This window comes from Podarcis pityusensis (assembly GCF_964106645.2).
Source record: "Podarcis pityusensis genome assembly, chromosome: 8".
Classification (NCBI taxonomy): Eukaryota; Metazoa; Chordata; class Lepidosauria; order Squamata; family Lacertidae; genus Podarcis; species Podarcis pityusensis.
The window spans coordinates 80,264,576-80,289,229 of NC_138033.1; the positions used below are offsets into that span (position 1 = coordinate 80,264,576).

Here is a 24,654-nt window from a genome sequence, read left to right on the forward strand (position 1 = left end):
CATGGAGGCGGGGAAAGAAGCGCACCTGCTCCTCAAGGCCCTTGACCCGCTGCCGGTGGGCCCTCTCCCGGGCATCCAAGTTGTGTTCTGCCTGGAGCTGAGAGCTGCGCAGCCGTTCGGCCTCCAACTGCAGGTCCTGCCGGTGTCGGGTTGAGGAGTCCACCCTGGTCTGGGCCTGCTCCAACTCTGCCACCTGTGCCTGGGCAAGGAGAGGGTGGAGGAAAACCTTGCCAGGAGGGCCAGCACCTTCTCGAGCCTCATGGTTGCTGCGACACCCAGCCGCCTCCCCAGCAAATCTCCCAGAATTCAATAGTTGCAACCACCTCTGCTTTCAACTGACAGCCAAGTTCCTAGTCCTTAAGACTGGAGATAAGCCTCAGAAGCATGTGCAGTGCCTACTGATCTCCTGCCAGCCTAGGCAAAGGCCCATTGGGGGCGGATGGTCCTGCAGAGCTCCTTTGGCCCCTCCGTCGTTGAACCAGAGAAATGAGGCAAAATTGGGCTATGCTGAATCCTCTAGCTCCTTGTGGGGTTGGCAACGCTTGCATTTCCTTAACAGGGCCAAAGGCAGAACCGGCAGGCTGTTCTCTCTTCCCCCTCCAAACTCCTTGTGGAGAGAGACAGGGCTCCTTGTCTCCTCCTAGCCAAGGCAGCTGGATAGCTCAGCTGGTTAGAGCGTGGTGCTGATAACACCAAGGTTGCAGGTTCGATCCCTGCAAGGGGCAGCTGCGTATTCTTGCATTGCAGGGGGTTGCACTAGATCATGGGTAAGGCAAACTAAGGGCTGGATCCAGCCCAATCGCCTTCTAAATCCGGCCTGCGGACTGTCCGGGAATCAGCGTGTTTTTACATGAGTAGAATGTATCCTTTTATTTAAAATGCATCTCTGGGTTATTTGTGGGGCATAGGAATTCATTCTCCCCCCCAAAAAAAATATAGTCCAGCCCCCCACAAGGTCTGAGGGACAGTAGACCGGCCCCCTGCTGAAGGGCACCAGGACTCCATGCTAGGGTCCTTCGGATGATGCCAAGCTTCTTCTCCAGGGTGAAGGCAGCCCAATCAAAGGAGAGAAAGCAGTTGAGCACACCAATCGGAATGGAGGAAATTTGAGTTGGGAAATTCGAGCGTCGCCTAAAAGCGGGGAGCAGAGCCTGGCCAGGTATCCGAGTCAGATTTCCCAAGGAGGAAACCCCACAGAGACCACTTGGGAAGGGGCCTACTCCTGAGTAGGTGTGCCTAGGACCTCTGCAGCAGAGGGAGAAAGGAGATGTGACCAAGCTCCTACAAGGCAACCACAGACAGAGGGACTGGGTACAAAATTTACCATCTTGAGAATGACTTCTTTTAAACGGAAAGAGTTGCCAATGAAGTGTCTTAGTTCTTGGTGGTCGCTTCTGCACATTCCCCCAGACAGACTGGAACATTTGAGTCAGCTGTGGGAGGGAGGAAAACCTTCATTGGGGGGCAGGGAGAGTCGTTACCTCAAGGAGCCGGATCTGTTGCTGAGCCTCTGTCAGCTCCTGCTCCAAACTGGCGAGGGACCTGTCCAGACGGCCCTTTTCAGCAGAGAGGCGCACAGAGTCCTCGTGGGTCTTCAGCTTCTCCCGCTCCACCTGGGGTGTGTGTGTCAAAGCAGAGGTGTCAGGAAGCCGACCGACCGCCCCCTACCCCCCGCTGCCTCTTGTGGATGTGTTTCTTCACAGAAAGGCCCTCTGCGCACGCTCAAGCTGTTCTTTCAGAAGGAAGGCAAGCTCCGAGAGACCACCTGCCCATCGCACTGGCCCCTGCCCTCCCTTCTGCTCGGACCCCGAGGGGCTTGCCTTGTCGAGGGTCTTCCTGAGGGCGTTCCTGTCCTTCTCCAGGCGCAGGGACGAGCGTTCTGCCTCCCGCTTCTCGTTCTCCAGCTGCGCCAAGGCACGCTGCAGGCTGCTGACGCGCTCCTGGAAGAGGCGCCTGTCGCCCTGCACCTTCTGCAGGCTCCGCAGGCCAATGGCCTCACTTTCCTGGCTCTGGCGCAGCAGCTGCAATGGAAGGGAGGAGAGAAAGGCAATGCGGAGCTCTGCAGGTCGCCCTGACGGGACCATTCAGCTCCCTCCACCCCTGCCCACCTGCCTGGTTCAAACCACACAGTGCCTCTGGGGCAACAGGTGGGAGGCTCAGGGGTGGGGAGGCCCGGCTCTGGGCACAGGATCCCACCCCCCAAACTTCCATGAAAAAAACTCCCGACGAAAACATCTCAGGCTCGAGTCTGCCAGACCCTGCTGGGACCTCAGGAGGAAGTTCTACAGCTACCGTATTTTTCGCTCCATAAGACGCACCAGACCATAAGACGCACCTAGTTTTTAGAGAAGGAAAGGGGGAAAGCCCCATTTTTTGAGGATCAGCTCCAAGTTGTGTGGCTTCTTTTTCAAAGAGGGAAAGCCCCTTCTTTTGAGAATCAGCTCAAAGTTCTTGAGCTTACCGTATTTTTTGCACCATAGGACACACCGGACAATAAGACGCACCTTGTTTTAGAGGGGGGAGAACAAGAAAAAAAATTCTCCCCCTCTCTGCCCAGCGCCCCTTCAGCGAAGCGGCAGGAGGCGCTGCGCAGAGAGGGGGAGAATTTCCCCCCTCTTGTTTTCCCGCTCTAAAACAAGGTGCCGTTTAAGGTGCGTTCAGGCGGCTACCTTGGAAGCCTGGAGAGCGAGAGGGGTCGGTGCGCACCAACCCCTCTCGCTCTCCAGGCTTCAGGTTCCTTTCGACCTGCTCTTTGGGGCTGGCGGGGGGAAGCCCACCACCAGCCCCAAAGAGCAGGTCAGGAAGCAGCGGAAAGGCGCAGCGGAGAGGCTCCTGCCATAGCCGCGCCTCACCTCTCCAGCCGGGAGAGGGTCGCGGGGGGCTTCTTTAGCCCCGCGCGTGCTCTCCCGGCTGGAGAGGTGATGCGCGGCTATAGAGGCTCCTGCCATAGCAGCGCATCACATCTCCAGCCGGGAGAGGGTCGCGGGGCTATGGCGTCTTCGCTCCATAGGACACACACACATTTCCCCTTCATTTTTGAAGGGGAAAAAGTGCGTCCTATAGAGCGAAAAATATGGTACTTTGCAAAGGGAAAAAACCTGTTTTTATGGGGTTCAACTCACAGTTCTGCAACTTCTTTAGGAAAGGAAAGGGAGCTGTCTCTACAGTTTCCAGACAGATAATCTATTCAGCCAGTCACATGTCGCTGGGGAAACAAACAGCCTCCGTCTGCAGAACATTCAGCAATGGAGGTCTGGGCAAGGGGCCGGGGCCGGAAAGGGAGCCAGTGATCGACGACACATTCGCTCCATAAGACGCACAGACATTTCCCCTTACTTTTTAGGAGGAAAAACGTGTGTCTTATGGAGCGAAAAATACGGTACTTCCCAAGCAATAAAACCGTTCTGCGTTGTATTATGCACGCCTGGCGGAATTTGCGCAGCAGGTCGCAGAATTCCATTTTCCCTGGAGTATTTTTGCTGGGGGAACCTTCTGCCGCTGCCCCCTAAGTGTTCAGCTGGGGTTCTCTCCTCCAACCCCCCCCAACCCCATGCTCTGCCCAGGGGTGGGGAGGGCCAGGGACTCACTTCTTCCTGTTGCTTGACCAGCCCCTCCAGCTCTTCCTTCTGCAGCTCCAACTCCCCCTGCTGCCCCTTCATCGCCTGGAGCTGCTCAGAGAGGATCCCGTTCTGCTTCTTGGCTTCCGAGACGGCCTGGCGGGCCGCATCCAGCCGCTCCTGAAACATGCAACAACGTGGACATGGGTTCTTGTTGTGAAGGCATCCCCCTTCCCCCATTCTGCTGCCTCGCCTGCCCTTCTTGGGGTGGGGGGACTTACCAGTGGAGCCAACCCAGGGCGAGGAGGCAGCGAATTGCAGCCCAAGGGCCTGCCTGGCACTCTGCTGATCAGCCCCCTTACCTGCAAGACCCTCCGGTCGTGCTCACTGGCCGCCAGGGCCTTCTGCAGCTGCAGCACTTTCTCCTGGGCTGAGCTGGCACTGTTTTGGCTCTCAGAGAGGGAGGCGCTGAGCCCCTGCACCTTCTCCTTCAGGGAGCTCTCGGCCTCCGTAGCCTTCGCCAGAGAGAGACTGAGGCGGTCTAAGGACAGCTGCAGTGCACTGGCCTTCTGCTCTGCCTCAGACACCTGGGGGGTGGGAGAGGACACAGATTAGGCTGCCCGGTTCAGACCCACCAAGCGTCCCTATTTTCCAGGGACAGTCCCAGATTTACAGAAGCTGTCTCGGTTTCCGATTTGATCCCAGAATGTCCCGCTTTCCCTTAGGACGTCCCTATTTTCATCGGAGAAATGTAGGAGGAAAAGGAGTTATGCAACACACACACACCCAAGACAAGGAGAGAATTAACTATACAACCTTTAGAAGACACCTCAAGGCAGCCCTGTATAGGGAAGTGTTGTTTTTTTAAGTTTAATGTTTTATTATGTTTTTATATACAGTGGTACCTCGGGTTAAGAACTTAATTCGTTCTGGAGGTCCGTTCTTAACCTGAAACTGTTCTTAACCTGAGGTACCACTTTAGCTATTGGGGCCTCCCGCCGCCGCCATACCATTTCTGTTCTCGTCCTGAAGCAAAGTTCTTAACCCAAGGTACTATTTCTGGGTTAGCAGAGTCTGTAACCTGAAGAGTCTGTAACCTGAAGCATCTGTAACCTGAGGTACTACTGTATATTGGAAGCCGCCCAGAGAGGCTGGGACAACCTAGTCAGATAGGTGGGCTAGAAGGAGGAGGAGAAAGAGGAGGTATTTATACCCTGCCCATCTCGCTGGGCTTCCCAAGCAACTCTGGGCAGCTCCCAACAGAATATTAAAAACATGATAAAACATCAAACATTATGAACTTCCCTAAACAGGGCTGCCTTCAGGTGTCTTCTAAAAGTCAGATAGTTGTTTATTTCTTTGACATCTAGTGGGAGGGTGTTCCACAGGGTGGGCACCACTACTGAGAAGGCCCTCTGCCTGGATCCCTGCAACTTCGCTTCTCATAGGGAGGGAACCACCAGAAGGCCCTCGGAGCTGGACCTCAGTGTCTGGGCTGGACGAAGGAGATGCTCCTTCAGGTATACTGGGCTGAGGCTGTTTAGGGCTTTATTGAATAGGACGTCCCTATTTTCTTTGGAGAAATGTTGGAGGGTATAGAAGCGGTGTCCCAATGGCTCTTGAGAGGTGGCAGCCAAAGAAATCCTCTTCCCCACTTGCCGGTTGCATGCCCTGTCCACAAACTGCGGCCAAGCAGAGCCGGCTGCCAACTCCTGTGATCTCAAGAAGCCTTCCAGGCTCTGACCATGGAGCTCCTGGCTTCATCCCCAGAAGCACCTGCAAGAGGGACCCTGCCCACCCAGCCACCCTCCTCTCAGAGGCCCCAGAGAACAGCTGCTGCCAGTCAGTGCAGGCAAGGCTGATCAGGATGGCTTGAGGGGAGTCACCTGTCTCTGTAGGATGTCGATTCTGTCATGTAGCCCCTGGATCTCCGCCTCGCGGTCGCTCAGCACCAGCTTGGACCTCTGCAGCTCGCCCTCCAGCGACCGCCTCAGGAGCTCCAACTTGGTGCTACGGCTCTCAGAGGCATCCAGGATGTCTTTGAGGCGACGCTTCTCCAGCTCCAGCTTGGCCTCGCTGGCCTTCATCTTGCCGATCTTCTCCTGAGGGAAGAAGAGAGGAGGGAGAGGGCGGCCATTGCCAGCTGCCTCAGGCCTTTTCTGAGGAAACTGGCCAGGTTGAAGAAGCCCCGGCAGAGGGAACAGAGAGCTTAGAGCAGGAGTAGGCAACCGAAGGCCCGTGGGCCGGATGCGGCCCAATCACCTTCTCAATCTGGCCCGCAGACGGTCCGGGAATTAGCAGGTTTTTACATGAATAGAATGTGTCCCTTTATTTAAAATGCATCTCTGGGTTATTTGTGGGGCATAGGAATTCGTTCTTCTTTCCCCCTTCAAAATATAGTCCAGCCCACCACATGGTCTGAGGGACAGTGGACTGGCCCCCTGCTGGAAAAGGTTGCTGACCCCTGGCTTAAAGGGAATGAAAACCTGCTGAGAGGCAGAACTGGACAGCGGGCCAAACAGCATTTGGGGGGGCACAGAGGGGTCCAAGAGCTGCACTTTGCCAAGGTCTTCTTGCTCCTCTCAGCCAAAGACTTCTGGGGGTCTCTCTGGCAACTCTGAAGGACTGATAATTTGGGGCTCTGGGCTTCATCAGCATTAATTGCCTTAGAATTTGCCTCCTTTTTCCCATTGGGAACGATATGCTTCCTTTAACTTTTCCTCTGCATAAATTATTGCTCTTTTTATGGCGGAGTGGGGGTGGCTGGGTCAGGGGTTTCAAGGAGGTGCCTGTGACACAAAAACTGCTGGCAATTCCCTCAGTCCTGGGGGGAAACTCTTTCCCCCTAAATTTGCCTCCTTTCCTCCAAGAATTCGGTCACCTCACATTTGTCTGGGGAGGAAATGACCTGGAATAGGACTCCCCCCCTTTCACACACACAAAAAGGTAAAGGTAAAGGACCCTTTACAGTTAAGTCCAGTCGCAAACAACTCTGGGGTTGCAGTGCTCATCTCGCTTTACTGGCTGAGGGAGTATTTGTCCGCAGACAGTTTTTCCGTGTCATGTGGCCAGCATGACTAAGCCGCTTCTGGCGAAACCAGAGCAGTGGACGGAAACACCGTTTACCTTCCCGCCAGAGTGGTACCTATTTATCTATTTGCACTTTGACGTGCTTTCGAACTGCTAGGTTGGCAGGAGCAGGGACTGAGCAATGGGAGCTCATCCCATCGCAGGGATTCAAACCGCCGACCTTCTCATCGGCAAGCCCTCGGCTCAGTGATTTAGACCACAGCACCACCTGTGTCCCTTGTTTCACACACATAACTACATGGTTAAAAACGTCCAGTGTTAACCATGCCAAGCAGGGGGGGAAGGCAGCCTTGAAAACTACCATTTTCTTATCATCTGTCCATATTGGCGATTAATTCTCCCCACCAGCACTCAAGAGATCTCACTACCCCTCTCCAGCCAAGTTACCTCACCCACACAAGTGCTACCCTTTCCATAGAGAACCAGGACCAGCCCCAGGCACGGAAAAGCACTCTGCACACGCTCAGTGGCACTTTAAAAACAAAGCAGAACCCAAAACCTTCTTGTTTTATCAACACTTTTCAGAGCAGTTCAAGTATCACAAGGGAACATTTCACAAGAATTTGACCAGCTCAGCAACATTCGCCAAGAAAGAATGTCTCTTCTGAGCCAACATTTAAGCAAACGTTTTCTAGCATTTTATTAGGCATTGGTCACACACTTTAGTGCCCCCCCCCCCATGCCTCCTGCTCCTCTCTCTCTCTCTCTCTCTCTCTCTCTCTCCCTCTCCCCACCCTCTTGTGGACCCCCATCGCATGGGGCCCCCCTTCTTTCAACTCTTAACCCAAGAAAAGGGAACAGCAGCCTCTTTCTCTACGAGAAATGGTGGCAAGCTTCGGGAGAGCACGACTGGTGGCCCAGACCTGAGCTGGACCTGCTGCTGCTGCTGCTGCTGCTCGCCCCCCTCTCCCTCATCAGCTCAGCATATTCCTTGGCCTCTGCCAGGCCCCTTGGCAGCCGCCCAACTTTGTTCCTTGATCAGAGCAAAATATACACCAGGAGGCTTAGTTTGGTCAGAATTGAGTATACACTTTCAGAGTTAACACTAAATACATTACTTCTGGTCAATGAACCACCATAGCTGCTAGACGGCCGTGAAAATTTGCGTCCCGGGCTTTTTAGACTCATCTACTCCGATATTAGGGGACGCGGGGGACGCTGTGGGTTAAACCACAGAACCTAGGACTTGCCGATCAGAAGGTTGGTGGTTCGAATCCCCGCGACAGGGTGAGCTCCCGTTGCTCGGTCCCTGCTCCTGCCAACCTAGCAGTTCGAAAGCACGTCAAAGTGCAAGTAGATAAATAGGTACCGCTCCAGCGGGAAGGTAAACGACGTTTCCGTGCGCTGCTCTGGTTCGCCAGAAGCGGCTTAGTCATGCTGGCCACATGACTTGGAAGCTGTACGCCGGCTCCCTCGGCCAATAAAGCGAGATGAGCGCCGCAACCCCAGAGTCGGCCACGACTGGAACTAATGGTCAGGGGTCCCTTTACCTTTACCCAGATATTATCTGAAACCAAAGCAGCATGTTGGTTGTCAGATGTGGATTTCTCCCCCGGCTCCCCTACCCCACCAGAGGAGTAACCCACACAGATCAGCTGACAGCTAGGCCTTGTGTGTGATGGACCTGGTGACTGGGGAGGGAGCTTCAAGTCCACTGTCCGTCCGTCTCCAAGTTTTGCTGCCAGGGCCTGGCAGGAGTGAGGGGGGCAGGGAGCAGAGGTGGAGCTCCTTCCTCACAGACTGATCTCCTGCTGGGCACCTTCCTCGCCCTGTGGTCCTGCTTCCCTGCCTAGCGTAGCCTCACCTGGGTGGCCCTGCGCTCGCTGTCGGCCGCCTGCAGGCTCCGCTCCAACGCAGCCAGCCTGTCCGCCAGGGCCTTGCGCTCCCTCTCGTTCCGGCGCAGGGTCTCCTCCTGCTGCATCAGGGCCGTTTGGGCACCGCTCAACTTCCCGTCTGCACTGCGCCTCCCTGCAGAGGAGGAAAGAGGGCAGAGCGCTCAGTGGGCAGAGGCCGGGCAAGGCAGGGCTTGTGGCCCTTGAAATCTCCCCTAGAAACCTCCAGCTCCTCATTGATAGAAACTGTCATTTCTTTTAGTGCATCCCGCACTTCACTTCCCTGGTGGGAAATGCAGTTTAATGACTTAGCTGATGTTTTTTAAAACCCCCCCCCCTTTCGCTCTTCATTCAAAACTCGGGAGGGGGTGTTATTCAAGGGAACCTTTGAAAAAACCACCACAGAAACGAGGCTGCTGGTGACTAGCGCTGGGTGATATATCAATATATCGTCCAAAAGCGATTTGAAATCCGAATTGTGAGATTCTTTAATTTTACAATATTTCTGTAAATAGTCTTTAAATTTCTTCCAGTCTTCTTTCACCGACTCTTAGAAGGATGTTGGATAGAAACTAAGTGGTTTCCAGCTGTAATGCTTTAAGAGATACGAAAAAAGGTTTACAAATGGGTAAAAGCTTAATGGTAAGGATTTTGCTGAACTAACAAACTGAACTGGAATACAAAAAAGGGAGGTATGGGGAGGTCCGGGGAAATAAGTGTAAGGAAGATAGGTTATGGAAAATTAACGTGTTTTTAACTGTTTTTATTTTGTATGTTTCTCTTTATATTTCTTTTTTTTTTTTTTTTGTTATATCTTAAAAACTTTATTCTTTTTTCTGTATTTTGTATTTTCTTGTATTTTTATTTTTTGTTTCTGTATAATTTTTGTATTCTTTGAAACTATAATAAATATCATTTAAAAAAAAAATAATGAAATCCGCATTGTGATATCAGTTTCATAGCTTCTGACCTGGCACTATATCACGAATCATGGTGTTTTTGTGTGCTGTGCAAAAATCACAATGTGGGGGAAACCACGAAGCCAGCTAATTCCTCTACACAGCTCCATCCTTACTTCAGACATTGCGATATATCAGTATATTGCAATGTTTAGCTGGTGATATGAAGTTGAATACCAACTCCATTCTTATTTCAGGAATTGCGATATATCAGCATATCGCAATGTTCGGCTCGTGATCTATCGCGATGTTGGAAACCAGATATCGCCCAGCCCTTAGGGTGACACAGCAGAGTAGACAAGAGAACTCAGACCCCCCCTCCGACCCACCTTCATCGCATTCGGCCACCTGCTTCTGCAGCTGCTGCACTCGCGTCACAGCGACGTCCCGCTCGGCCTCCATCTCTGCCAGCTGGCCGTTCAAGGTGCTCAGCTGGGAACGGGCTTCGTCCTGGACCCCAAGGAGGACGGACAGAAAGGGGGAGAGGAAGGGAGGAAGAACAACAAGACGACTGGCTGTCAGGATTTGAGCGTGGAGGGTGTGATAGGAATTTTGAGGTCTTAGATATATGGTAATGTTCATAAGTGTACCAACCAAGCACGTACATAGATCAGCACAGGAAGACCAACCTGAAACCATTTTGATTCCCAAACTGACCAAATGTTTTCCCTGCAAGGGGGGGGGGGGGTCAGGGAGCTTTCCCATTGTCTCAGGAATTGAGTAATCAGCATTTTAATAGGTGACAGACTATCAGGAAAGGCAATCAGGAAAGGAAATCAGATAACCTGGGAACAGGAAAAACAACATTCAAATTTCTGTTTTAGACCGCCTTTTCTGTGATGTATGATGTTTCTGGGGGTGGTCTTGATCTATAGGGTGGCAATTTTCAAAGTCTTTATAAGGCCTTGTGCGCCATTTTTCTGGGTCCCTCCTCTCTCCTGCAGGTGAGGGGAGCACCCTGTTGCAACAGATCAATAAAGATCAAGCTTACTAGCTGCTTTGCTTCTCAATATTCTCTGGTTGGCCTCTGTTATTTTCTCCTACCAGTAGGGAACCCATGTAAGGACTCTATATGGGCTCTTGGACACCCCATAAGGGAAAAGGGCAATTTTTGTTTACAACCAGGGGGCCCATGAAGGCTCAGAACCTCGTGGGAAAGAAGATCCACCCACCCCTGCGCCAGCCATACCCGCTCTCGCTGCGTCTCCCTCAGTTCTTGCAGGAAGTCCCGGAGCGCGGTGCGCACCACCTCTGGGTCGATGTCGGCTACCAGCTGCTCGCTCCGGCTGGGGGAGCCAGCGAGCTCCGGGGAGAGGGGGCGGGAGGCCAAGCTGCCTGCCTGTGGTGTGGGGCTGCCTGGCCCGTCTGCGGTGACATCCCCTAGAGAGAGAAAGTGCGAAGATTGTGGAAGAAAGGGGTTAAGTTTACTGCATGTACTGTATTAAAAGAAAATATTATGAAAATGATGTATAGATGGTACTTAATCCCGGTGAAACTAGCAAAGATTTACCATACAAATGATAATCTATGTTGGAAACGCAGAGAAAAAGAAGGTACTTTTTATCATATGTGGTGGACGTGCCCTAAGGTGAAAGACTTCTGGGAAAAGATTTATAATGAGTTGAAAAAAATGTTGAAAAATACATTTATTAAGAAACCAGAAGCCTTTCTACTTGGAATAATAGGATTGGAATTGTCCAAAAAAGATGTTAGATTGTTTTTGTATGCCACTACAGCGGCAAGACTTTTATTAGCCAAAAACTGGAAATCGCAAGAGATACCAACAATAGAAGAATGGCAGATGAAGATGATGGACTTTTTGGAGCTGGCCGACCAGACTGGAAGAATCCATGACCAGAAAGAAGAGGAGACACAAGAGGATTGGAAGAAATTTAAAGAATATTTAGCTAAATATTGTAATATAAGATAAAGAGAAAATTCTTGGAAGTAATAAATAGGCTTAGGGGTAGAATAAGAATATGTGTTAGTAAATATTAAGGATGAGAATATTAATAAAGGAGATGAGGTTAGTAAAGGAAAGGAATTGATATTATTAGAAATATGAATTTGGAGAACTGTTAAACAGGTGATATAATGAAATTCAGTTAGAGAGGATTTGAGGAAGTCGGTTATCAATGTAAGGAAATTATGGATGTGAAGTAATAATTCTCTTTTGTGTTGTTTTTTCTTTCTTTCTTTCTTTATTGTATGTTTTGATATGTTTTGTAATTTTTCTTTTTTTAAAAAAATAATATTTATTAAAGTTTCAAAAAATACAGGAAAATACAGAATACAGAAAAAAGTATAAAGTTTTTAAGATATAACAAAAAAGTAAAAAATAAAAAGAAACATACAAAATAAAACAGTTAAAAACACGTTAATTTTCCATAGCCTATCTTCCTTACACTTATTTCCCCGGACCTCCTCGTACCTCCCTTTTTTGTATTCCAGTTCAATTTGTTAGTTCAGCAAATCCTTACCATTAAACTTTTACCCATTTGTAAACCGTTTTTCGTATCTCTTAAAGCATTACAGCTGGAAACCACTTAGTTTCTATCCAACATCCTTCTAAAATTCCTTAATTTTACAATATTTCTGTAAATAGTCTTTAAATTTCTTCCAGTCTTCTTTCACCGACTCTTCTCCCTGGTCTCGGATTCTGCCAGTCATTTCTGCCAATTCCATGTAGTCAATCACCTTCATCTGCCATTCTTCCAGAGTGGGTAGATCTTGTGTCTTCCAATACTTTGCAATGAGTATTCTTGCTGCTGTTGTAGCATACATAAAAAAAGTTCTGTCCTTCTTTGGCACCAATTGGCCAACAATGCCCAGAAGAAAGGCCTCTGGTTTCTTCAGAAAGGTATATTTAAATACCTTTTTTATTTCATTATAAATCATCTCCCAGAAAGCCTTAATCCTTGGGCACGTCCACCAAAGGTGAAAGAATGTACCTTCAGTTTCTTTACATTTCCAACATTTATTAATGGGCAAATGATAGATTTTTGCAAGCTTGACTGGGGTCATGTACCACCTGTATATCATTTTCATAATATTCTCTCTTAAGGCATTACATGCCGTGAACTTCATACCTGTGGTCCATAACTGTTCCCAGTCAGCAAACATAATATTGTGTCCAACATCTTGTGCCCATTTAATCATAGCATGTAATTTTTCTTTCTTTCTGTGATAATTGTGAAAATCAATAAAAAAAATTGATTAAAAAAGAGAGAGAAAGCGTGAAGGAAGGGGCTGCCAGTGTCAAAAAGTCGCTAAGATCTCAGCAAAAGGCCAGTGGACTGTGGATCTATCCTCCCTCAGAGTGTGGTACTTACCTTTTGGGGGGGAGAAGAGCCTCTTGGGGGAGCTGCCACGGGCCCTGAAAGCAGGGCTGGGGGCGCGGCCCCCATGGCCGATGCCCATCGTGCGCCGGAGGGCCGAGTGCAGCCGGCCCAGCTTGAACTCCACGTCGCGCTTCAGGCCCTCCACGCGAGCAAGCTCCGCTTCCAGGCCGTGGACCCGTCCTTCGGAGGCGCTGAGCCGCAGGCTCAGCTCGGCTCCCTCGGCCTGCGCCTTCTCCAGCTTGATCTCCAGGTTGCGGCCGTTGTCCATCAGCTTCTTCTCGTTGCCGCGGGCCTCCTCCAGGCTCCCCAGAAGGCCTCTCTCCCGCAGGCGGAACTCGCCCTCCAAGTCCACGATCTTCCTCTGCAGGTTGAGGAGCTGGCGAGGAGGGAAGAAGAGGCACAGGCTGGGCAAGCATAGAAACCGCCCCAGACTCTATTTCACCATCAGAGGCCCTTCTCTGTGTGCCTCCTCTATGTGAGGTCTGAAAGGTGGCAACGCGAGGTGGGGCCTTTTCTGCAGTGGCTCCCCATTTGTGGAGTGCTCTCCCCAGGGAGGCTCTCCCAGCGCCTTCATTGCATACATTCAGGCAGCTGGAGAAACCAGGCCTTTGGCAGATTAATATCCCACAGCCTTTTAAATATGTCTGTGGGAAGGTTGGATTATTGTTTCGTTGTCTTGGTTTAATTATTTACTGGTGTATTTTATTCTGTGAACTGCCTTGAGATCTTTGGATGAGGGGCGCGGTATATAGATTTAATAAATAAAATAGAATCATAGAATCATAGAGTGGAAGAGACCACAAGGGCCATCGAGTCCAACCCCCTGCCAAGCAGGAAACACCATCAGAGCACTCCTGACATATGGTTGTCAAGCCTCTGCTTAAAGACCTCCAAAGAAGGAGACTCCACCACACTCCTTGGCAGCAAATTCCACTGTCAAACAGCTCTTACTGTCAGGAAGTTCTTCCTAATGTTTAGGTGGAATCTTCTTTCTTGTAGTTTGGATCCATTGCTCTGTGTCCGCTTCTCTGGAGCAGCAGAAAACAACCTTTCTCCCTCCTCTATGTGACATCCTTTTATATATTTGAACATGGCTATCATATCACCCCTTAACCTCCTCTTCTCCAGGCTAAACATGCCCAGCTCCCTTAGCCGTTCCTCATAAGGCATCGTTTCCAGGCCTTTGACCATTTTGGTTGCCCTCCTCTGGACACGTTCGTTTGTCAGTGTCCTTCTTGAACTGTGGTGCCCAGAACTGGACACAGTACTCCAGGTGAGGTCTGACCGGAGCAAAATACAGTGGCACTATTACTTCCCTTGATCTAGATGCTATACTCCTATTGATGCAGCCCAGAATTGCATTGGCTTTTTTAGCTGCCGCGTCACACTGTTGGCTCATGTCAAGTTTGTGGTCAATAAATAAGTCTGTTGGGGGCCACATACAAGAAGTGGGCAGAGTCAGAGGCAAAAAAGTGCTGCCAACTGAACTGCCCCAGCTTCAGTTTTCACTGGAGGAACTTCAGAGTAAAACTGTCAGTCTTGTGCCGGTCTACTCAGAAGTATGCTCTGCTGGGGTTACTCCTAAATAAGCACACAAGCAACTAAGGGGGAGGGATGCAGTCCATTCCCCCTTAGTCAGTGGTAGGGCTCACAGAATGAGCCAATAATTTTATAAGTTGTGTGTCCTTGTTTCTCAATTTGATCCTTTTACATGGTTGGGTCTGTTTTGTGGTCTTTTATGTCATTATTTTTTTACCGATTATAGTTTAGTAATTCTTTACTGTAATTGTTAAGTGCAAGCTGCTTAATTATTACTTGCTGATATTTAATTTTACTGTTTACTATTCTATTCTAAGTGATCACTGGATATTGTTTTATTTAAAAGTTTTTATTGTGACTTTTTTGTGTTGGATCAGATAGTTATTAGGTATGTGATCTGTGCGACAATCATACCTCGGGTTACAGACGCTTCAGGTTGTGTTTTTTTCCGGCTGCTGACCGCCGAAACCCGGAAGTACCGGAACAGGTTACTTCCGGGTTTCGGCGGTCGCACATGTGCAGAAGCGCTAAATAGCGCTTTGCGCATGCACAGAAACGCTGAATCTCAACCGGCGCATGTGCAGACGCGGGTTGCGAATGCTGTGGGTTGCGAATGTGCATCCTTCACGGATCACGTTCGCAAAGCAAGCGTCCACTGTATTCTGTTGTTTCTTCGGCTCAATACAGTAATACAGAAAGGCGGGATACAAATAATAATACGAAATGAAATGAAATGCACATGACAGATCAGAAACGGAGCTTTCAGCCAAGGGCACCCTGAAGGCTGGGCTCAGGTCAATCACACTCTGCCGTGGGAATTTGCCATATATTGAGGTCCCAGGAAGCAGCGCCCACCCCAGAAGAGCTTGAGGGGATTTCCTGGCTGCCCAGGACAAAGCTCAGCCATGAAAGGTTTGCAGGCCAGGCCCTCACCTCCTTCCGGGTCGACTCCCGTGTGGCTTCGCTCTCCACGATCTTCTGCTTGAGGCTGAAAGACTCCCTCCTGCTCTCCTCGTCCCGCTGCTCATCCAGGGCCACCCGGGCCTGGAGCTCAGCCACCTCTTGGCTTTTCTTGGTGTTTTCGCTGTCAAGCATCTTGACCTGTGCAAAAGGCGGCAAAGGGAGGGATCCTGGTTCTTGCAAGCTGAGAGAGAGAGAGCGAAGGGGGTCGATCCAGAGATGGATGGGCCCTTGTCTTTTCAGAGGGGCAGAAGGAGGTTCGAGAGGGAGGGAGGGAGGATGTGGCACTGCAGCAGGCTGCCACCATTCGCGGCTCATTTCAGCCTGCGGAAAACAGGTCCTGCAGGCTCCTGAACAGTTTCCAAAGCCTGCCAAACCTACTGGAGCCAAAGGTTCCGAAACATCTTCCACAGCACTCTTGAAAGCTAGCTGTCTCCAACCAGAAGAAAAACAGAGAGAAGGTGGGTGGAGGGGGGGAGAGAGATGCAGAAACAAAAACAAAAAAGGCATCGGCTAAGGCTGGGCGAAATCCGGTTTCCAACATTGTGGTCTATCACCAGCTAAACATCACGATATACCATTATATCACGTTGCCTGAAATAAGGTTGGAGCTATATAGAGGCATTGGCTGGCTTCACGGTTCTCCCCACATCATAATTTTCTGCTCTTGTGAGAGACCTGAGGCGGCAGAGTTAAAGGGGCTGCAGGAATTGAGAGAAGCATTGGCGGTTTTTTCACAGCACACACACACGCACCATGATTTGCAATATATTGCCAGGCCAAAAATTAGGAAACCAATACCACTATGTGGACTTCAAACCAGTTTCAGATGATATATCGCCCAGCCCTAGCAGTGGCATGAAAACGTGAGAGAGAGAACTGGGGAAGAGAAGAGAGAAAGCGTCAAGGAGGAGGGAGCAAGAAATAGGGGGGTGATGGAGCCCCACAGTGAATGACCAGGAACCCCCACATTCAGGCACTTTGAACATCTAACAAGATGGCTGTCTAATTCTTTTATTCTAACTACCCATGTACTATCAAACTTCCAATCCATCTAGAAAACCTAAAAAATTGATTCTGCGAGACATGCTCATTATAGACTCTGCACCAGGGATCCCATTTAACAACAGAACAGAAACGAAAACCATCAGCTGAGCCCACTGATCAACTTCAAACTTCTGAGCAGCAGGAAGAAGGAGGCAGCCCAAGGATGGCAGCCAAGGCAGCAAAACTCTCTGAGAGACGAGGCGATTGCCAGTTTCCTTCTCACTGAGCTAACTGCCCAACTGGATAAGCCGAGATGAGATCTAAGGCCAGATCTAACCTTAGAGTTAAAAGCACCTTTGAGACCCCGATCGAGAAAAGACTCGATATGGCAGAAACCCAGGTCTCTGATGTCCCAAAGACTGCAAATGAAGCTCTCAACTCAGGAATCAGACAGATGGGGGAAATCAATAAACTAGAAGCCAAAACTAGAGAGAGACAGCTTTGTCTGAAGGAAGAAGGCAATAATTCTCTCCAAGGTGAGAATCTTTGGAAGACCAAGATTTACTTCCTTTTATGATTTCCTGGTTCAATCATATGTTCCCTAATTTTAAGCTTAATGCCTCTGATCTAGGGTAAGCCGACATAGCTGGCCAGCACTTCCAAACTGTCAACAGCAGGTCCAGAGTCATTATTTTTGAACTTCCCTGCTTTTCTGCTAAGGAGACCATTTAAAAAGAACTTTCTATACTTGACAGTCTGGAATGGGAAGGCCAGAATACACCTATTATGCAGGATTACTGTCTGGCAACCTTAAATCACAGTCGTGCCTTTAAAACCTATACAGAAAAACTTCAAAATGCTGGAATGCACTATAGACGGGGCTACTCATTCAATCTGACAGTGCCGCTGGAAGGGGTACCACGCAAAGCATCAACCCACAAGGAGGCAAGACGACGCCTGAGCATGCTAAAACTGTCTATACTGAACAACCTCGAAGCCAGCACCCATGATTCAGATTCATCAACAATGAGATTTGCTCTACGTTGGCAGGAGCTGCAAGATTGCCCCAAAGCATCTCAAAAGCACTGCTTTCAGTGCACTGAAACCCACCATGTCCCGGGAATTGGAACTGGGTGTGTATGGGAATCTATCCAGAAGATATTTGTATTTTGAGGAGATAGTGCTCTAACATGGTTATCATTCCTGCTCCTGTTTGCTTCCCCCTCTCTAAGCTCTTTGATGGCTGAAGGACAGCCTTTAATTTCCTAGTCCTAATGTGTTGGAAGCACATGGGTGGCACTGTGGTCTAAACCACTGAGCCTAGGGCTTGCCGATCGGAAGGTCGGCAGTTCGAATCCCCACAACGGGGTGAGCTCCCGTTGCTCGGTCCCTGCTCCTGCCCACCTAGCAGTTCGAAAGCATGTCAAAGTGGAAATAGATAAATAGGTACCACTCCGGCAGGAGCGTAAACGACGTTTCCATGCGCTGCTCTGGTTTCGCCAAAAGCGGCTTAGTCATGCTGGCCACATGACCTGGAAAAACTGTCTGCGGACAAATGTCGGCTCCCTTGGCCAGTAAAGTGAGATGAGCGCCGCAACCCCAGAGTCGTTTGCAACGGGACTTAACTGTCAGGGGTCCTTTACCTTTACCTTTTTAATCTGTTGGAAGGAAGTGATTATGCTGCCTTGATGTTGGACATTGCTTGAAGAAAGTGAGGCATCTGAAGAGGTGATTAATGAATAATCTGTACTTAGCTGGTAGCACACAGGCAGTCAGGCAAACCACATCTATAAATCAGATGGTGTTGGGCCGAGTTCTGAGAAGCTCATGCACAGACTGGTCAATCACAGGGCCGTGCAAACTAAGGCTACCTGGGGGAGTCGCTTCTCCGCTTCCAAGTGGCATATTGAAGTGCTTGCTTGGTAATGTATATAATGCTTGCTGTTTAGAATAAAATCTTTAACCTTCTCGCTCACTTGTGTTTGTATTGCCTCTGAACCTCATTTTAAAAGAGCCGCCTTGCATTTGGCAAGACGTAAGTTGGCCAGAGCAGTAGTCCACAGAATACCTAGTCTCGCCTTTGCTTCAACTAACTGTACACCTGCTATCTTTTCCCACCTGGTGGAAAGGGAGGCTGAGTCGTGGCTCCCACTTCCCTGGCAGCCCCTCCCCTCTCCCGTGCCAGGCCTTACCTGCCGCCGCAGCTCCTGCAGTTCCCGGCGGGCCTCCAGCCGTGAACGCTCCACGTCCTGGAGGCTGCTGCGGAGGTCGGCAGCCTCCTTGCCCACAGCTGCCCGGGCCTCCTCCAAGATGGCGACTTTCTGCTCCTTCTCCTCGTTGGCCCGCTTCAAACTGGAGGCAAGGAAAGAGGAGGGGTGTTTGGACCCCAGCGACGTGGTTCTTCTTCTCAGGGTGAGAGGCCCAGTAACCAACCACCAAGATGGAGCCAAGCTGTGAAGCTATCACATGTTTCCTCCGTGGAACTGACTTTGCCATTATGCCCCTTTTACAGACAAAGAACCGAGGCCGAGAGAGACCATGTGGGGTGGAGGAAGAGATTAAATCTGTGGTAGAGGTGGGATTTAGGCAGTCAAATACTGCCCCCCCCCCATTCTCCCCTTCCCTGGAGCAGAAGGCAGCAGGGTCCTCTCTCTCCCCACCTGACGCGCTCGCTCTCGGCCCTCTTCACAGCAACGCGCAGCTCCCCATTGGACCTCTGCAGGGCCTCCTTCTCCTTGGCCTCATCACTCAAGCTCCTCCGCAGGTCCACGGCCTCCTTGCGCTGAGCCTCCAGGGCCTCGTGGGCCTCCCGCGACTTGCGGTGCGCCTCCAGCAGCTCCCGGCGGGTCTGGTCCCTCGCGTCCTCCACCATCTGCACCTGCATCTTCAGCTCCTCCACCTGGCCAGGAAGAGGATGGAGCAAAGAGCCAGAGTTGGGCTCCTGCCGGGAATTCTGAGGCTGCCTGAAGTGGGAGGGCAGGAGTGCAGGGAGCTGCCCGGTTCAGAGTTAGGCCCTCAGCCTGTCCACCTCTGCTGTGACGGGCAGCGGCAGGTGCTCTCCTGGGTTCAGGCAGGGGCTTGAACCCGGGGCCCTCTGTGTGCAGCACAAAGCAGCTGCTCCACTGAAGGGGTAACAGACCTCCTGCATAAGAATGGTGGGATAACCAGCCTCACATAACCAGCATGCTTAAGTCTAATTAATGCATGAAGGGGTTAATGCCATAGAGTAAGCTGCCCTGCCAGGCTTAGCAATGTCCGTTGCCCTTACCTTAAGAGGAAATAGGTAATTTGGTCCTCCCCAGACTACCAGAGCAGCTCAGGTGGTGGTGTTATTGTCCCTGAGTCTCCATGAAGGCCTCCCTCCCTCCCTCCCATCGCCCCCTCACCTCGCGGAGGGCCGACTCTCGCTGCTTCACCAGATCCCTGGCCTGTTCGTGGAGGACCTTCACCTCCCGTTCGTGGCCCATAATGGCTTCCTCAAACTGGGCACGCAGGCCCCGGAGCTCCGAGTTCAAGGCGTTGATGGTGCTCTGCAACAAGACGAAGAAATGGCGCTCTCTGGCCTAGAAGAAGCGTCCCACCCACCACCCCTCAGCAGCCAGACACCATTTTGTCTGGATAATGGAGATAGGGAAAAATTTTCCAGAGGGAGAAAATAATACAGAAAAGGCCGTGGAGGAAGAGGCATGAACGAAGCCCCACAGAGCCAAGGAGTTTGGCTTCTGCTTTTGGCTTATCCTTGCATAACGCTCCATATCCTACCAGCCAGGGTGGGCTTGTATACAATGCTATTTTTCTAGAAAAGGAGGTGCCTTTGAACTTGTTCTCTTATAATGGCAATGGCACCCAACTAAGTTCCGGCTTTAAAAAAGAGAAAGCCCTGCTTGTATGCAACACAGGCTGAAGCACCAGGCAAAGGGTGCGACCTCCTGAGAAACTCAGATCATGCTTAAAACAACAAAGGAAAAGATGGAACAAGATTCTAGCCCTCAGCGTCGAAAGCAAGTTGGAAACATCCGCTTCCACGTCTGCTGTTGAAAAGGGAGAGGCAGAATAAAGCTTCCAGCAACACAGGGGGGCTTTCAAGCGCTGCAGAGCTCCTCGCTCCGGAAAAAGTTGTGTATGGCGGTGGGGACGGGACAGGACGAGGGGTTCAGAAAAAACCAAAAGTACAATTCAAGCCTGCCCCATTCACCTAAGCTGAGCCAGGTTGCAGGAGCTGGCCCTTCGTGGTGCGAATAATGGCCACCTGCTTCCACACACATTTGTTCTCCATCAGACAGGCCCCCGCCCCAATCCTGACCCTGCCACCGCCTACCCGCTCTTGCTCCTGCAGACTCTGAGCGTCTCGCTTGTGCCTCTCCGCCTCCAGGCTGATGCTGGCCAGGCTCTGCTGCGCCCCTGAAAGCTTCTCCAGGAGAATGGCCTTCTCCGACTCCTTGAGAGACAGCGCCTGGGGGCGAGGGGGCGAGGGAGTCAGTAGTGGCCTCTGGAGCAGCAGGGAGACACACTGGGGAGCCACATCTCCACTCTTGTAGCCCTCCTGCGCACTGAGGGAGGCTCAACGCCACAACTTCCACATTGGCGGAACAGCGAATCGTGCAAATATGCGACGTCTGATGCCTCGGTGGTTTCTGGAGCTAAGTGGGCTGTTTCTCTTTCCCCACCCCAAATCCTTGGGCTATGGCCAGTGAGGAGAGGCACCAGGCAAGGTTCCCCTGTGGCAAGATTGGGTGTCCTGCTTTGGGGAATTTACAGTGTGTGGGGAGTCTTGCAGAGCTGGCAGTGGACTGGGGCCTTGCACCCAGTGGCATAGCATGGGTTGCCAGGGCCCGGGGCCATGCAGAGCGGGGTGGTGGGGTAAACAGATGGAGTGTGCATGCACATTCAACTGCCTAAAAGAAGAATTGTTCCATTGTCTGGTGAGGTCGCTTCCTGTTCCGCATGGAGGAGCCATTTTCAACGGAGCCAGTGATGGAAGCATACAACTTCAATACAGCAGCACTTTTGCACCCCTAAGAATTTTGCACCTGGGGCAGCCTGCTCCGTGGGCCCCCCATACTACACCACTGCTTGCACCTCCTTCCTTCCTTCCTTCCTTCCTTCCTTCCTTCCTTCCTTCCTTCCCTGTCTCCCAGACTTTCACCTGCTGCTTCTCATTCTCGGCCAGAAGGAGTCCCTCGTCGCGCTCCTGCTGGAGGCTGGTGATCTCCTCGCTCAGCTCCTCCTTCTCCGCCTCGTGGCGGGCCAGCATCTCCTCGCGCTCTTGGCTCAGCCGCTGCAGCATCTCCTCACGCTCTGCTTCCAGCTCCAGGCGCAGCGCCTCCTACCAGGCCGACAGGGCGAAGAAGCTCAGGAGTGGACCCTCCCATGCCCATGTGGACAAGGAGATGGGGGCCCCCAGCACCCATAGCAAGGCCTCCTCCACAGCCAAGTTTCAATGGCTAAACGCCTCTCCCGGTATGCCCCACGGAGGACCTTAAGGTCCATATATAGCAACACCCTAGAGGTCCCGGGCCCTAAGGAAGTCAGATTAGCCTCAACCAGAGCCAGGGCCTTTTCAACACTGGCCCCAGCCTGGTGGAATGCTCTGTCTCATGAGACCAGGGCCTTGCAGGATCTGATTTCTTTCCGCAGGGCCTGTAAGACAGAGTTGTTCCACCTAGCCTTTGGCTTAGAACCAATTTGATTCCCTCCCCCTCTTTCTTTTCTCCTTTCTCCTCCTATGAAGAGGCTGCATTTTAATGTTGTATTTTAATCTTGTCTTTTAAGTTGTATTTTAATCAACTTGTTTTTACTATTGGTTGTTAGCCGCCCTGAGCCTGGTCTTGGCTGGGGAGGGGAGGGTATAAATAAAATTTATTTTTATTATTATTAAAAAGAACCACTCCTTGTCAACCGAAAGCTCTCATACCAGGTGAGTGAGTGCTTGGCCCAAGATTGATTCCAGGGCAATATCTGGGTTTTTGACATCGCAATATATTTCCAGGTTTAAAAATTACAAAACCAGCATAACGATATGGACTTCAAACCAGTTTTGGACAATATATTGACATATCGCCCCACCTTACCCTGCAGTATTATTATTTATTATTACTATTTATAGAATTTATATACCACCCTATACCCAGAGGTCTCAGGGCGGTTCACAAAAAAAAAGATCACAGTATATAAAATAAAAATAACACCAATAACCCAATAACCCAATAACAAAAAGAACCACATTTTAAAAGGGTATAGGATGTTGATCTGGTCAACCAAAGGCCTGGTTTAAAAGAAACATTTTTGCCTGGTGCCTAAAGGTGTATAATGAAGGCACCAGGCGAACCTCCCCGGGTAAAGCATTCCACAGACAGGGAGCCACTGCAGAGAAGGCCCCGTTCTCGTGTTGCCACCCTCTGGAGAATTCTTGAGGAGGAGGCACACGAAGGAGGGACCAAAAGGTAGGAAATGAAAACCCATAAGGTTAATGAGATTTCATTTTAACAAAAAAATTAATAAAACCCTAAAAATTGAGGGAAGCAGGGAACATGTGACAGGCAAGCATGTTAACATGCTGGGGTGAAAGTTGAGCAGGAAAAAGAGGCTTCTCCCTCATATTTGGGGGTCACCCAATGAGGCAGGTGGGCAGTAGATTCAGGATATTTATTTATTTATTATTTAATTTTATTTATGCCCCGCCCTCCCCAGCCAAGACCAGGCTCAGGGCGGCTAACATCAGGTATAAAAACAATTGATTAAAATACAACTTAAAAACAAGATTAAAATACCACTTAAAATGCAGCGGAAGCCCAGATCAAAAACTGTTTGGGGGGAGAAAAGGAAAGAACTGTTCCAGGCAAGACAATGCCCCTGGCTTTTAAAAAGGGTCAGACAGATTCCTGGAGGGGAGGGATTGGGTCACCTGCCAACGACTGAGCAGCTGTGCGTGCTTAACAGCTTAGGGAGAGCAAGAGCCAGCAAAGAGCAAATGGCCTGCATGCCTGGGATCTGGCCGGCACCTTTGTATCCATTCGTGCGAGCCCCACAAACATCTGGGGCCTTCTGCAATCCTGGCTCCTCTCTGCAGCCCTGTCCCCCGAGGGCAGCGTGTTACCCGAGGACCAAAGTGGTCCTGGACCCAGCCCTCTGCACCTGACCGGGGAGGCGGCACGTACTTTCTCCCTCTGGAGACGGTCCACGTCTTCCTCGTGATCCGCCTGCGCACTCCTCAAGGCGGCCTGGGTTTCCTGCTCCGTCTGAATGAGCTTCTGGGCCGCCAGGTCCTTGTCTCGCTCCAGTCGGCTCACCTCGGCCTTCATCTCCTTGCGGACGGCAGCCAGCTCCGCTGGGGCAGGACAGACGGACAGAGGTCAAGACGCAAAGGGGATAATAATAATAATAATAATAATAATAATAATAATAATAATAATTTATTATTTATACCCCGCCCATCTGACTGGATCTCCCCAGCCACTCTGGGCGGCTTCCAACCAAATATCAAAAACAATACAGCGCCAGACATTAAAAACTTCCCTAAACAGGGCTGCCCTCAGGTGTCTTTTAAAAGTAAAATAGTTGATTATTGCCTTGACATCTGGTGGGAGGGCGTTACTAGTAGCAAGCGCTACTACCGAGAAGGCCCTCTGCCTGGTTCCCTGTAACCTCACTTCTCGTAGCGAGGGAACCACCAGAAGGCCCTCGCACTGGACCTCAGTGTCCGGGCAGAACGATGGAGGTAGAGACGCTCCTTCAGGTATACTGGAGCAAGGCCTTTTAGGGCTTTAAAGGTCAGCACCAACACTTTGAATTGTGCTTGGAAACGTACTGGGAGCCAGTGTAGGTCTTTCAAGACCGGTGTTATGTGGTCTCGGCGGCCACCCCCAGTCACCAGTCTAGCTGCTGCTTTCTGGATTAGTTATAGTTTCTGGGTCACCTTCAAAGATAGCCCCACATAGAGCACATTGCAGTAGTCCAAGCAGAAGATAACCAGAGCATGCACCACTCTGGCGAGACAGTCTGTGGGCAAGTAGGGTCTCAGCTTGTGTACCAGATGGAGCTGATAAACAGCTGCCCTGGACACAGAATTGACCTGCGCCTCCATGGACAGCTGTGAGTCCAGAATGACTCCCAGGCTGCGCACCTGGTCCTTCAGGGGCACAGTTACCCCATTCAGGACCAAGGAATCCTCCACAGCCGCCCGCCTCCTGTCCCCCCAAAACCTTGGATGGCGCGAGGAGGGGTGATTATCAGAAGAGGGGCTTGATTGGGGGCAAGGACAGCCCAGCGGGCACCACTGCGTGCAAGGGGGCGTGGCTAGGCTTGAGAGGGCGGCGGCTTAGCAGCCAAGAGCCCCGCCTCTGTCGAGAGAAAGCCCCGCCCCCTCTAAAGAAAGGGAAAGCAAGGAGGG

At 50.8% G+C, this 24,654-nt stretch overlaps 1 protein-coding gene across 4 annotated transcripts in view; it reads right to left on the minus strand.

Moving 5' to 3' along the window:
- CROCC (ciliary rootlet coiled-coil, rootletin) overlaps positions 1 to 24,654 on the minus strand; it is a 66,100-nt gene that overhangs the window by 901 nt on the left and 40,545 nt on the right. For 3 of the 4 annotated variants that reach the window (XM_081017282.1, XM_081017280.1, XM_081017281.1), the window contains 17 exons: positions 23,423 to 23,592; positions 21,412 to 21,591; positions 20,584 to 20,718; positions 19,652 to 19,795; positions 18,926 to 19,164; positions 18,458 to 18,617; positions 15,252 to 15,419; positions 12,771 to 13,155; positions 10,628 to 10,818; positions 9,768 to 9,888; positions 8,452 to 8,615; positions 5,444 to 5,659; positions 3,920 to 4,144; positions 3,588 to 3,737; positions 1,821 to 2,021; positions 1,482 to 1,613; positions 26 to 199 (listed from right to left, as the gene is read on the minus strand). In XM_081017282.1, the coding sequence (XP_080873408.1) occupies positions 26 to 199; positions 1,482 to 1,613; positions 1,821 to 2,021; positions 3,588 to 3,737; positions 3,920 to 4,144; positions 5,444 to 5,659; positions 8,452 to 8,615; positions 9,768 to 9,888; positions 10,628 to 10,818; positions 12,771 to 13,155; positions 15,252 to 15,419; positions 18,458 to 18,617; positions 18,926 to 19,164; positions 19,652 to 19,795; positions 20,584 to 20,718; positions 21,412 to 21,591; positions 23,423 to 23,592 (3,155 nt within the window). The remainder of the gene's footprint in view (positions 1 to 25; positions 200 to 1,481; positions 1,614 to 1,820; positions 2,022 to 3,587; positions 3,738 to 3,919; positions 4,145 to 5,443; positions 5,660 to 8,451; positions 8,616 to 9,767; positions 9,889 to 10,627; positions 10,819 to 12,770; positions 13,156 to 15,251; positions 15,420 to 18,457; positions 18,618 to 18,925; positions 19,165 to 19,651; positions 19,796 to 20,583; positions 20,719 to 21,411; positions 21,592 to 23,422; positions 23,593 to 24,654) is intronic. The other variant, XM_081017279.1, reaches the window with a different exon arrangement.